Source organism: Protomyctophum bolini (assembly GCF_963924005.1).
Source record: "Protomyctophum bolini genome assembly, chromosome: 10".
In the NCBI taxonomy this organism is placed as follows: domain Eukaryota; kingdom Metazoa; phylum Chordata; class Actinopteri; order Myctophiformes; family Myctophidae; genus Protomyctophum; species Protomyctophum bolini.
In genome coordinates this window covers 10,573,445-10,587,544 of record NC_137871.1, presented here as the reverse complement: position 1 = coordinate 10,587,544, position 14,100 = coordinate 10,573,445, and the positions used below count along the sequence as shown (strand labels likewise).

General features: G+C 45.3%; 1 protein-coding gene across 1 annotated transcript in view; it reads left to right on the top strand.

The window, feature by feature from the left end:
• gpc3 (glypican 3) overlaps positions 1-13,087 on the top strand; it is a gene marked incomplete at its 5' end in the record, with an annotated part of 154,228 nt that extends 141,141 nt beyond the window's left edge. The window contains one exon of the mRNA XM_080773341.1: positions 12,904-13,087. Within this exon, the coding sequence (XP_080629467.1) occupies positions 12,904-13,079 (176 nt within the window). The 3' untranslated portion in view covers positions 13,080-13,087. The remainder of the gene's footprint in view (positions 1-12,903) is intronic.
• Between the last annotated feature and the right edge of the window lie 1,013 nt (positions 13,088-14,100).

Below are 14,100 nucleotides of genomic sequence, written 5' to 3'. Positions count from 1 at the left end.
TGTGGCTGCAGCGGCGTTCCGTTCCCGCCCAGAGCGAGCCCCTCGCTCGCCACCCTCAGAACAGAATCAACTCTTTGTATATACGGTTGATTTGTTATGGTTTTTCTACTCTCTCTTTCTCTCGCCCCCTCCCTCCCTGCTTCACACACTTTCCGCCGTCACAGAATCAGAGGTTTTGGGGGGGGGGGGGGGGGGGTGCCCCAGGCAGTGACTGAGCGGATATAAGTGGAGCACATACTGTATACTGTATATGCATGAAGGCCATGGCCGGCGTTGCCACTTTGGCCTTATGCCCTTCAATAACCCAATTTGGAACCCCTTATGGTGTTAGCATCATGTTATGCTTTAGCTATTGAAAAATAGCAGATCTACAAGCTCATAGCGCGCCACCGAGTGGCGCGCTACGAGCTTGTTTAGGTCTGCTATTTTTGAAGAATCGTGAAATGTGACATGAAAGTGTTTGAGAACGACTGACATATAGACACAAACATAGCTTTTTCAAGAAAACAGTCAGGATTTAGAAGACATTTGCAGAATCGTTCCAAGGTCAAAATGGGTCAATAAATGATAAAAACCCAAAGGCCACAGTGGACTGTACTGCCCCATGCAGTGTGCCTGCATGCTGATTTCACCGTTTCTCCTTTGCTGACACCAGTGTGTTGATATTCAGAACTTCAGATCATTTGCTGTTATCCCATTTTGGGGCGGGAACCCCTTTTGGTGTTATAGCATTATGTTCTAGCTTTAGCTATTGAAAAATAGCAGATCTACAAGCTCAGACCTGCAAGCTACGAGCTTGCAGGTCTGCTATTTTTGAAAAAATCTATAAGAACCACTGACATAGAAACATATAGCTTTTTTCATAAAACTCAGTCTCAGACTATACAGTCCTCAGACAGACTGTATCCTACTGTATATGCACTGCTTTCCCACCGTCTACAGCAAATCTCTTCGCCAAAAATAGCCGATCCACAAGCTCACAGCGCGTCGTGATCGGCTGTTTTTTGGTAAACGTTCACCCAGAATATGCAATGGGGGGTTCAAGTGGTTCAAATGAAATCATCCCTACCCCTTCAATTCAATTCACTTAAAATAATTGTTTAATTTGATGGCTTGCTGCCCCCTGGCACAACCCTGCCAATGACGTCCTTGAGGTTGTTCCAAATGAACCCTTTAGTTTACAGGTCTAGTATTGTAACCCTGAGAGTTACGGGGGGGGGGAAGGGTCCTTGAAGGGTTGAAGGTTTCAGAACCAGCGCCATATATGAATTCAACGCCGTCGCTATTCCTGTGGCATCTTTTACTGTAGTAGTAGTAGTAGCTCATCTCTGTATAAGAAGGGACTCGGTGCGGGGGTGAGATGGGGGGAGCGGTGGGGGGGGGGGGAGTCTATAAATACATTGGAGTAAATCTAATTGAGAGTTCAGTGGGTTTGTGAATGTCGGTCAACCCTCCAGTGTCGGCGGCGGAGCCTCGCCCAGGCTGCACTGTGTTAATTAACAGGTGTTGACTTGCATTTGTCGCACAAAGCCACGATTGAGTGTGTGTGTGTGTGTGTGTGTGTGTGCGTGTGCGTGCGTGCGTGTGCGCGCGTGTGTGCGTGTGCGTGTGTGTGTGAGTTGGCCCGCGGCTCCTCCAGCCCTGTATCAACGTAATTTTCACGGTGATTCATATTCATCTGATAACCTATTAAAAGTGAGATCACGACTTCACATATTTGCAGGCCTAATTGAAACTATAAGAACGTGTTGATTTATTTACATGGCATGATAGCGTGTAATAATATAATATAATACAATTAGAATATACAAAACGATTTGGCGTGTCAGCAATTTTAGCTGAGGTTAGACAGAGATTGTCTTTGGTTACATTTAGGGGAAGGATTAGTGTTAGGTTACTCTGGTTAGCATCAAAGCAAACATACCCCCGGCCTAAAACACATATATCGACGATATACCTTGCATATAGCTGGTGCCGTTTCCTTATTTGACTGTATAGTTTCCTATTTCTGTTGGTTAATCGCTTGAACCCTAGCGACCCTGTTCTGGGTTTGGTGGAAATAGCTGAATTACAAGCCCACAACATGCCTCAATGCAACGCGTTGTGAAGCTGTTTTCGGGGGAAGATATTTTTGTGTATAGGAGGTGGCCTATATAGAGCCCTGGTGTAATTCCGGTCAACAATGTATACAGTTAAAGTTGTTTTTAACTAACCAAAATGTAGAACATGTGCATGGCATGTCTGAATATTCCCAGCGCAGTTACAATGGAGTTTCATAGCACAACAATCTAGTAAAAGCACCAGGTTTCAGCCACTAAAAATAAAAGAGCAACGTCTTCTTTTCCAGACTCACCATTTTGAGCTGATGTTCAACAATCATACAGTGTATGAAGACGAGGCAAGGCAGGGTCAGTTAAGGCAAGGCAAGGGATTTAGTTGACTCTGTGTTTAGAAAGCAGACCTCTCTCAGACCCACCTGAGAGATGTTTCATGATGTAGCACAAGATCAGAAATGTATTTTGGCCTTAAATCATTCAATGAAACAACTGTAGTATTGTGAAATCAATTATTTTACAGATTAGGAGTAGTGTAAAGATCTAACAACTTGGATGATATGGTCCACTTTCCTGGTATTAAAGGACCCGAGTGTTCTGAATCAACTCGATTTTTTTTTAGGGAAAGCTGTAACGCAAGGCAGGATGGAATGTCATGGAGGCCATGGTCGCCGACCGTAGCCCCTCCGTTTGGTCTTATGCTCCTCAAAAAATGATATGCCCTCCCTGGCACCTGATGCCACAGTGGCGTTATTATGTTAACCTTAGTTTAACCAGTAAAATCACATTGAGACTGCGTCTCTTTCACAAGTGGGAACTGGCCAAGAGGCAGAAATAAAAATTACACTTCAATACCACATCGTCAATGTTACATTTTGAACCAGCAAATACAACATCCAAATGTATCCCACCGCCGTTCTAGGAAAGCCCTGCTGTGATTGGCCAGTAGTCGTTGTGATTGACAGTTCTCGTTTTTGCGACCAGTCAAATTTACTCCTACAACTACAACCTATCTCAACCCCTCCCACGGGGCAGCACACCTAAACCTAACCTTAACCCATGTCTCACCAATGACTAGTCTAAACTAAGTATGCACCCCCCTAAACCTAACCCGGACGGCCTAACCTCAGTAAAACTATGCCTTCCCGGGAGCCAATCAGACACATGGTGAGGCGGGTCTACCCTAGAACGTTGGTGGGATTCATAATCACGCGCCACAGATGGTCCACACGGTCCCAGCTGATTGGGGCAGTGTCCTCTGCTCTGCTCTGCCTAGTCTACCCTGTCCATTTTATAACACCATTGTCTTTTGTTGAGATTCTCCCCATCTCCAAATGAGTCAAGTGACTCTGATTAGTCCAGAGCATGTATGAGCATGGTATTTTGTAAAAAAATATACCAATACATTATTTCGGTAACATAAAATGCATTATTTCCGTGGACTTAAAATCCTTGCTTCATTTGATGGCTTTCCTGTCCTGTCATTCGACCTTTGTACCCTCAAGACAATGACAATATCAAAGGCCAAGTGGCCTTGCCCCTAAATAATATGAACTTATAACCAAACCTAGCATCAGACAAGTCGTTAAACCTTGATATATTCTTAAGGTAGATAGAGGTTGTGGAATAGACAGAGATATCAGTTTCTACAGTCACAATATAGCCTCAATAGTCCAGAATGCCACAACAAGTGTGGTATGCTGTTACCTATGATTATTTGTAAGCCCTTGTGTTGATGAAAAAGTGCTTATTTTTGCTAAACGATGTACTGTACGTTTACCACATCTTTTCATATTTGGGACATGACACATTGGGACCTCTCTAGCCCTCTTTTTCCATCTCCATTGTTCTCAGTGTAGGAGTGTGTTTGTCTGCTGGAATAACAGTGAGTGTTGCGGAGGTTGTGGAGGGCAGAGAGACACACAGAGCCGTGCTGTTGGAGAGGCCGGGGGGAGAGAGGGAGGGAGGGCCGGGCGGGCGAGGCCTCTTGTAGACGGAGCAGCGTTTGTCTTGGCCCAACATTGCCAGCCCTCTCTCTCTCTCTCTCTCGGAGCTGCTCTGTGGTCAGCCGTGGCTACGGAGGCAGACATGCACATTCCCTCCAAGCCTATGGACATACCACCTCCTCCCCGCCCAGGGCCACCCCCCCCCCCCCCCCACCCCAGCCGGCCGGCTGGCTCCCAATCAGCAATGTCTCAAGACAGGCCCCCCCGTTCAGGACGCCAGAAGGATCACAATGTGTTCCAACTGGCTTTGCACAACAAACCAACTCAAACCAAACATGGTCCTCCTCCCTTATCTATATCACCCGGGCTCCGATAAGGACCAATGCATTCAATGGATAACAAGTCAGTATAGAGCAGTGTTTCCTAAACAGAAGGACGGTATAGGATGTTGGGATGGTGGAATGGTATAGATTATAGGGCGACCAAACATCGTGGTTTGGCTGGGATCGTCCCGATTTCAAACTGTGTGTTTCCCAAGTTCCGACAGATATCTCTAAAGCCCCAATAAGACACAAAGTGGTTAGGACTGTAGGATGGTGGGATAGAATGGTAGGATGGTAGGATGTTCGGAAGTATACACTGCCCCTCCCAGCCAATACGTTCCATGGTGGACTGGCAGACCGACGATAAAATATTGACTTTGCTTAGAGGAGATCTTTTAAGCCATCAAATCTCGAAAATCTTGATCAAATTTGACCAGCTCAGGTGTTTTCTGTGCTTACAGCGGCTGCAATCCAAACCATTTCCCGCTTTCATAAGAAGCACCTGTGTTTGGAGACTTAACATTCCACATACTTATCTGACCCCAAAAAAAAAAAGGCTCTTGTCTGAAACACACACACATGTGCTGAATAAACTCAGACGGAGCATGAAGATACATATTTTCCAAGCGGTATTTATAACAATAATGTGTAAAATGGCAAATGGCCTGACATTCACTTTCACAGCAACTGTATTTCATAAATATATATATATGATTTCTATATATACATTTGAGGGAATCTGCCTGTGTTCCAATGTTGCGTTCACAATCGGGTAGCCAAGTCATACACTCATACTGCATGTGGAGTATGCGGAAGTGCCATTATGTGCTCTGCCTGTGGTCTGACCTCACTCACTTCACCTCTGCGTTTTCTGCCTGTCCTGTGTTCACAATTGGGTGGCCAAGTCAGAGACTAGAGCAGAGTATGCGGAATAGAAGTACCGTTTACACAAGTGCTGTGCCTGTGCTTTGACTATAGGGTTGGGGACTCGGAACCGGGTCTGAAACAGAACCGGTTCCGAGATTGAAGAACCGGCGCCGGTTCCATGGTATTCGCATTAGCGGTTCAGCAACCGGTTCTTGACTGTCTTCATTTGGCCCACCTGTGTCGGATGCAAGCGGCTGTGGTGACGTCCGCCACCTACACGTGTGAGAGGGGTGGATACACCCACTGATCTAGGACCAGTATAGGCATGCAGACTTTAGGTCATTACACACTGGCGAATTAGCGACGCGATGCAAATAAGCGATCTGAAAATGCGCAATATTGCATGTTGCAGTTCGCCTGCGAATCTCTGCAAAATACGACACCAGAGCGAACAAATAAAGAGCGAAAACGGTCGCATTTTCCGCACATTCGCCACTGATGTGGAAGCTTGCATGGACTTCAATTGGTTTTTTTTAAATGCGAATTATTCGCACTAATATATCGCATCGCCAATTCGCCAGTGTGTAATGACCTTTTGAGCGAGACGGTCAGACGGAGACGAGTGTAGAAGTGTGGTTGGACTTTTCCAGTGGGTGCAAATCTTTTGTGCAAAGGTGGTAGCACGTTGACTTTAAGGACACCTCACCACAGAAACACTGTGTCGCATCGTGTGTCGAGTCTCCGAAGATCTACACCACCGCTGCTGTGTCAGCAGCGTTGAACATCATCGACATACGCTATAAGTCGTGTCAATTTCCTAGTAATCACGCCAGGGAATCACTTTATTAGGGCCCGAGCACTGCACAGTAGTGCGAAGCCCTACTGAAATTGCAATGATTATTATTATTTATTATTAATACCCCAATGAATCGCGTTGTTGAGGCGCTAAACGTAGTTGAAAAGTTGCAAAACTTTGCATCACACTTTGCACACACACATCTCAAGGTGCGAAAAATAATGGCTCAATAGCGCCCCCTACACAGCTTTGTGCTTGAAGCCCCACAAACCAACCAGTTTTTATTGCTATATTTAAATAGTTTTGAGAAACAAATTGTCCCAAAGTGACTGCAAAAGATTGCTTCTGTTTGTTTCAAAAAGCTTCATACCCTATAATACAACTCAATGCTGTACTCCCTTCAACTGTACAGTATACTTTCCCAAATTTCATCCGTTTAAAATGTAATATTGGCCAGCAACTCTACCTGTCTCCATTTAAACTCTAGTAGCCTCAAAAGTTATTAGTGCAGCCGTGCCCGGCAGCCGGCGAAAACTAGAGTTCTCAGCAGGCCCGGAAATTAAGTCCTATAATAATTACCTGTAGCAGAGAAGGTCCTGTGTTGTTGGCACTATTTGGGAACCGTTTGCTTGTTGTGACAACTGCATGGTGGCTTAAATATAACTAGTGGTATACGACAAGCCGGCTCAGAGCTCTGCTGACAGACATACAGGCACGCACGCATGCCTGCACGCACATGCATACACAGTGTGTATGCATTCTGTGTGTATTACACACAGAATGTAGGCCTACATGAGGTTAGGCACTTTGGTAGGTCCAAAAAGCAGCGTTGTAAATGAGATAAATTGCAATGAATGTGTTATCAAGTTCCACCACGTCGTCCACAAAGGGCTAAAACTTTCACATAAAGTAAATGTGCCAGGATGTGACGAAATGAAAAGGTTTGAGAACCATTAAAGGAGGTGATGAAGCTAGCCAGCTGCAGCTACTAGTAGCATGATGTCACCCTTTGGGGAGTGGCGGTATATAGTCCCAAAAAAGGCTCTGCTGTTGAACGATGAAAACGGGTGAACGGGGGAACGCATTGGGGGAGTTGGGACCCTTGCTTGTCACATTAATTAGCAGAGGTAGTGTGGTTCTATTTATAGAGCTGGATTATCCATCTATCAGCCTAATTGAAGCAGTCTGTCCACTGTCTCCACCAAGCAAGATCTCCTCGCTCTCTCTCTCTCTCTCTCTCTCTCTACCATGATTCTACATCGTCAATGTTCATCTATATATACTGTATGTTTGAGCCGGTAACAAGTTGTGAGCGCACACCTTGTGCGCAGTTCAGTTCGGCCAGGCATACGCCGTGGTCCGCGACGCATGCCGCCTACATGTGCCCGTGCTCCGCGCGGCTGCGATGCGTCACCGACCCCGACCCCTTGCATTTTCAACCCAGTTCCGTGTTTTCCCTTTCCGCGATGCGCTGCATGGCCACGAGATTATACATGCCATGTGGACAGCAGACACACAACATTCACGGAGAGACGACGACAACAACAACAACAACAGCAGCACGGAACAACAACAGCACACAACCTGCCCCAGCACAGCAAACAGTCGGAACTAAAGAAACACAGCATTGAGAAAGTTTATGGGATTCATTGACAGTAAGTGAATGAATGAATGTGTATATAGGTTCCAGGGGAGGTCGGCGACCCCGAAGTCTTTGGGGAGGAGGTCGTTTGCCGTTCGTCTTATACGGCGCACATAATACAGGAGCCTGAGAAATGGGAGAGGGGGAGAAAGTGTTCCACTTTAGCGACGTGATTGTAGGAGTTCTAGTGCCGATAAAGCTCCTTTGAGGGGAGCAGGGAAAGGAGCTACTATATGGAGGTGAATAGGGTGGAGGACGGGATGCGAGAAGCCTGTGGGAAAGTGGCTTGTGTGCGACGCAGCGAGGCGGGCGAAACGTGGAGGATTCTGGGTGGTGTGTGTGTGTGTGTGTCTGTGTCTGTGTGTGTGTCTCACTCGGATCGCACCGTGACACAGATTTGTAGTAATAGACAGAGACCCACCGGAGGAGGAGTTTCTAGTTTGTTACAATTGTATAAATCAACACTGAGAATTGTATTGTATTGTATACTCTCTCTCTCTCTCTCTCTCTCTCTCTCAGTCATACACAGGTGTTCATCTCCTATTAGAACAGGATATTATTGGTAGGCCCTGTGGGGATGAGAAGGTGTTTGAGTTGTTTTTAAGAGCAGCAGTAGAACAAGGTCTCTCTGTGTCCATCATGGACCAGCCTTTAAACTAACCACAGAGACAGACACGCTTTTTACCCTGCGACTGTTTCCCACAGCGCGCACACACAGACACACACATATTACCCCGAAACACGCACATGCGCGCGCATGCACAGAGTTGCGCACACCCACGCACACACACGCACATGCACGCACGCCCGATCACACACCGAGTATATATGGGCGTATCAAGTTGCACCTTGAGTTTAATTGGCCCAGCAGTACAGCGCTCTGCTGTCGACAATGACAAATCGTTCTTTCAGAGCCCAAAGAATGTGTGGCCAGCCAGCGCCATGTCAAAGGACACAGGACCACAGCAACAAAAAATAATAACATTGAATTGTCCGCTGGCTGCCGTTCAACTGTTGTCGTAACTGCAAAGACATTTGTTGAGGAGAAGAGATTTTGTTTTTATTTTTTTAAGATTGGGAGGTTTATTTATTTGGCTCCTTCCTCTGTTTTAGAAGGTCCCTGCTTGTCTGAAACCAGTGGCAAGGACCTGTCTGTCTGTCTGTCTGTCTGTCTGTCTGTCTGTCTGTCTGTCTGTCTGTCTGTCTGTCTGTCTGTCTGTCTGTCTGTCTGTCTGTCTGTCTGTCTGTCTGTCTGTCTGTCTGTCTGTCTGTCTGTCTGTCTGTCTGTCTGTCTGTCTGTCTGTCTGTCTGTCTGTCTGTCTGTCTGTCTGTCTGTCTGTCTGTCTGTCTGTCTGTCTGTCTGTCTGTCTGTCTGTCTGTCTGTCTGTCTGTCTGTCTGTCTGTCTGTCTGTCTGTCTGTCTGTCTGTCTGTCTGTCTGTCTGTCTGTCTGTCTGTCTGTCTGTCTGTCTGTCTGTCTGTCTGTCTGTCTGTCTGTCTGTCTGTCTGTCTGTCTGTCTGTCTGTCTGTCTGTCTGTCTGTCTGTCCGTCCGTCCGTCCGTCCGTCCGTCCGTCCGTCCGTCCGTCCGTCCGTCCGTCCGTCCGTCCGTCCGTCCGTCCGTCCGTCCGTCCGTCCGTCCGTCCGTCCGTCCGTCCGTCCGTCCGTCCGTCCGTCCGTCCGTCCGTCCGCCCGCCCGCCCGCCCGCCCGTCCGCCCGCCCGCCCGCCCGCCCGCCCACACTTCCTCTCCTTCAGTGACACAGTCTGCTCAGACCGGACCACTCACTCATTTCAAGCTACTGTACTATCTGTTATTTTCACAGTTGGTCCAAGTGCGGAAAGGTTTAGAAATGAAGGGGGAGGACATCCACACAATTTGTATTAATATCATGACAATATAATGTAGGTATCATATCATGATAGTCATAATGTAGTCACAATCTAATCTAATCTAGTATACAATAATATAACGTGCAATAATGCTGAAATATTTATTTCTTGTCAGGCCTTTTTATATCCCCCCCCCCACCGCCATTTGTATTTCCATTTTCTAGGTTATATTAAGATATTGTAAAACACTTTCGGATTTGTCCAATACTGTCCAATACTATTAGACTGCTCACACTGTTTTTCTTACATTCCTATTCTTTACTTTAATAGTGGTGGTTATACCCTATGCTTTTTATTGCTGTATCAAATCGTTTTTTTGCTTTGTATATGAGCAAAATACCACGGCAAATTCCTTATTTTGTATACGTGAAGGGAACACATTGGACCCATAAGCAGATTATGAATAGATTCAGATTCTGAATAGAAGAATGTTTGTGTACATGCATGTTTTCATGCACGCACGCATGTTTTAGTCCACACGCGTGCGTGTGTGTGTGTGTGTGTGTGTGTGTGTGTGTGTGTGTGTGTGTGTGTGTGTGTGTGTGTGTGTGTGTGTGTGTGTGTGTGTGTGTGTGTGTGTGTGTGTGTGTGTGTGTGTGTGTGTGTGTGTGTGTGTGTGTGTGTGTGTGTGTGTGTGTGTGTGTGTGTGTGTGTGTGTGCGTGCGCGTATTTTTATGGGTTCAGGAGAGGTGTTCCAAACCCAGCCTAAATGATTATGTCGCATGCCGATAATAGCCGACCTACATCTCACAACATGGCGCAGACGCGCCTTGTTGTGATCTTGTATACGTCGTTCTTTTCAGCACCGCCGAGCAGCGAATCGTGGCTTGACAGGGGACATCTCTGCACATAGCTGGCGTTCCAGAACCCCAAGAAGTCCTTTATTACTGATATCCTCCTGGCCTTTCTCATAACTGGGATCACATATTTGTGTGTCTGCCTCACAGCGTTCTCCCAGACAGACCAAGCGAGCACAGAATGGCTCCTGAGAGACATAACTGGAGTACCAGTGGTGGAACAATAACAATAACAATACTACAAAGTCGAAAAGTACAAGTAAAAGTCAGAAATTCAACATTTTCCTTTTCAAATGCATATTGGCCTGAAGTGTTTAATCTCTGCAGGAGACCATAGATCACCTGCATAGGTGGGAGGGATTCAGGCACGTACCACGAGACAGCACAGCACTGACAGCAGCTTAAGTTTACGGTTGGCACAGCTAAATACATTCATAGGAAGAGTAACATCATCAGAATAACAAAAGCATCAGTTATTCATTTAAAAAAAATCACAAACATAAACAGGAGTAGGCTTTAATACACAGAAGTTAAACAAACCAACAAAGAGAAGTATTGGTGAAAGACGACGTACTTCGTAGCAATATACCACAACATGGAAATACTCTGATACAAGTAGAAGTCAGCTTGTATTCAGGGTACCAACTATACTCAGTACTCATTATGCAGAATGTCCCATTTTTTTTTTTCATTCAGAAATTGCTGATCTACTGTATAGGCCTACTGAAAAAGAAAATTTCTCAAAAGATTGTAAGTACTGTACTTGATGTACTTAGTTTATGTACTTTCCACCACTGGCAGAACACATATGGAGTTACAAAGAGAAGAGCTCATTTATACTAAAATAGCCAATCTACAAGTTCTCAGCGCGTTCACAGTGTGACTTTGTGTGAGCTTGCAGATCTGCAATGTTTGAAGCGCAACATAAATCAAGCCCGAGGAAAGAACCCGATAATTTTTCAGGCTTTACTCATCCAAGGAATGAGTTGTTGAGCGTTCAATGAATTTCTCGGTGCTTCCAACACCCTGGCGCCGGCCCAGAGCGACCACAATCCCTATACTGTTGGCTCCGGTACTGGAGCGGCTCAGTGGATTAAGCGTGTTGCTCAAGGGTACCTGGTTTGTTGTTGAGCGAGCATATAGGGAGCATTAACCGCTGCTTTTTCCCCATCCACGTTTTTACCAGACGGCCCAATAGTGATTCCACTTGATGAATATATGTCGAAGACAAACCCGCTTCTCAAACGCTTCCAAGAGGCTGCTCCAAGTGCAATCAACCCAGATTCCAAATGAAACGTAGCTCTTAAGGCCACATGTGCTGCACATTTGGTAGGCTAAGATGGTCTATTTATTTTCTGATGCTCTATGTGTGTATCATATTATCCAAGGCACAAATCGCTTTTGTGCGGACAATGGAGGTCTATTCTATCCCATTCAATTCTAAATGCCCGTGTCACAAAGGAAATGACACAGGTACCGAGCCATGAGGAGAGAGTCTTCATGCTCGTTCATTTTCTAGTGTTCTTCATGCCATTGCTTCACTTTAGATTCTAAATATTTCTGTCAAAAACTTCTATGAAATCCTGGAAAAGGTTTAGAACAAGGGTCTTCAACCTTTTCCAGGATTTCATAGACGTTTTTGACAGAAATATCGAGAGATCATCAGTGGTTACATTTATTTCAAGGACCTCCCTTAAATTCCTGACGATTACAAATGGACAACATGCCATCCAATTGATTTTGATTGGTATCATTAAAGGTAGTTTAAGTGATATTTATTGTTTGGGTACACCAAAAGTTTGTATACTGTCAGAGTTACAGATTTGTAAGTGTCAATTTAGAGTCTCTAAATAGGTTTCTAAATTGCACTGGACCCGCTGGTGTGCATTCATGTTTTTGTTTGTTGCCTATAAATGTGTAGCCTGGCTTCTGGCCACTGCAAGGCTTATAATTGGATTCATGTTCATGTGTATGCTCAGACATTTAAATACTTAAACCCTCAATAAACCTAGTAAACATGACCTTTGGGCTTTGGCTATGTACTTGGTCTGATGTTTTTCTCTCTCCACACCTAAACCCTTCGCCCGAAAATCTACAAGCTTGTGCGCTTGTATATCTTATTCTCTGCGAATGTTCCCCCCAGAATAGGGATGCTCGGGTTCAAGTGGTCAAAAATGATTTGTGTTCCTATCACTGCAAAGACTTGTCGGCCCCCTTGTAGTAACACTGAGGACGCCCGGACCCCCTGTTGAAGTCTTATGCTTTGGAACTTCCTCCTCCTCCTGTGAGAATTTGTGCGTCCGCGTGTGGTGGAACATTATGTTTAAAACGTTGACATGTGACTTTTTCATCCTCCCAGCGTCATGTTGTTTTCACAGCTGCGCGACGCATCACGTAAAGCCCACAGGCAAGACACGCCACCAGAAATTCTCGACATAAGCGAGGCCGAGTTCACGCTAATCATCTCTGTCGATTTCCCTTCAATTCTCATGTTGTTATTATCCCTTTTTGCTCTCCCCCTCTCTCTCTCTCTCAATCTCTCCCTCCCCATGCATTCTCTCTCTCTCTCTCTCTCTCGCTATGTCTCTCAGACCTGGCAGATAACCTAGCCATGGATGACTTCACCTTCCATGAGCAGTTGCTGACCCCTCGCCTGGCCTCGCCTGGCGTCAGAGGCCCTCCTTCTGCCGCAGCTCCAGTCTGGAAGGGCTTCCTGCCCCCTGCTGCCCTTCTGACACTGTCCCTCCTCCTGCTGGGTCAACACTGACCGCTGACCACCTACGCTCCCCAAATACACCCCCCCCCCCCCAAACATGTGAATGCTGTGAAATATCCAAATATCACAAACATGTACGTACAGTAGCAGTAGGTTTTATAGTCGGATGTACAGAACGATCAACCATCAAACTCATCAAAGCTGGGATACAGAAAATGATCTTAAAGGTGCTGTACAGTATATTTACTTATTTGTTTATTTATTTATGTATTTATTTATTTATTTATTTATTTATTTATTTATTTACTTATTTGTTTGTTTATTTATTTATTTATTTATTTATTTATTTAAAAATAGCACTCATTGCTAATAGACTAGAGTGTTTGTTCAGTAACAGGAACTCATAGGATGCAGGATAGTAAAAATAAGTGAAATTGGAAATTAGTGCACAAAATTGGAACTGGAACACAAAGTGATCTTTCTGGGGTTCTCTCTCGTGATTGGATGAAATGTCTAACCCACCTGAACATGTATTTAGGCCACAGCGGTTACTGAACAAACACTGGCAATGATTACGATCGGAATATACTCGTGGAGCTTTAACAATTAACTTTTTATTTTAACTGTAGTTTACTTACAATCTCCTTTAATCTCTCTCTCTCTCTCTCTCTCTCTCTCTCTCTCTCTCTCTCTCTCTCTCTCTCTCTCTCTCCACAAGTCAAGTGTTAATTTAACTCTGAGATGGTGTAAAAACTGTAAATGGACCCATACTCATACCCGGGCCGTACCAAACCAATGGGCCTCATCATGAGGGTCCCCCTATTTCCATTTGTATACTATGAGAGTTCTAAATGGAGAAATTAATACTGAGCATTTTGCTTTGCATACCTTCTCTCTCTCTCTTCCTCTCCCCCTTTGTCTCCTGTCCTCATTGGTTGAAGAACCAGACCTTATTTTGTTAGGCTAGAAATCAGGCACGTGCACACATAGGAGCCAACCACTGCCCTAGCACCTGCCTCGTTGCCTTCATAGGAGAAAGTGTCCTTTTTATGCCAACATGAAAAACATATTT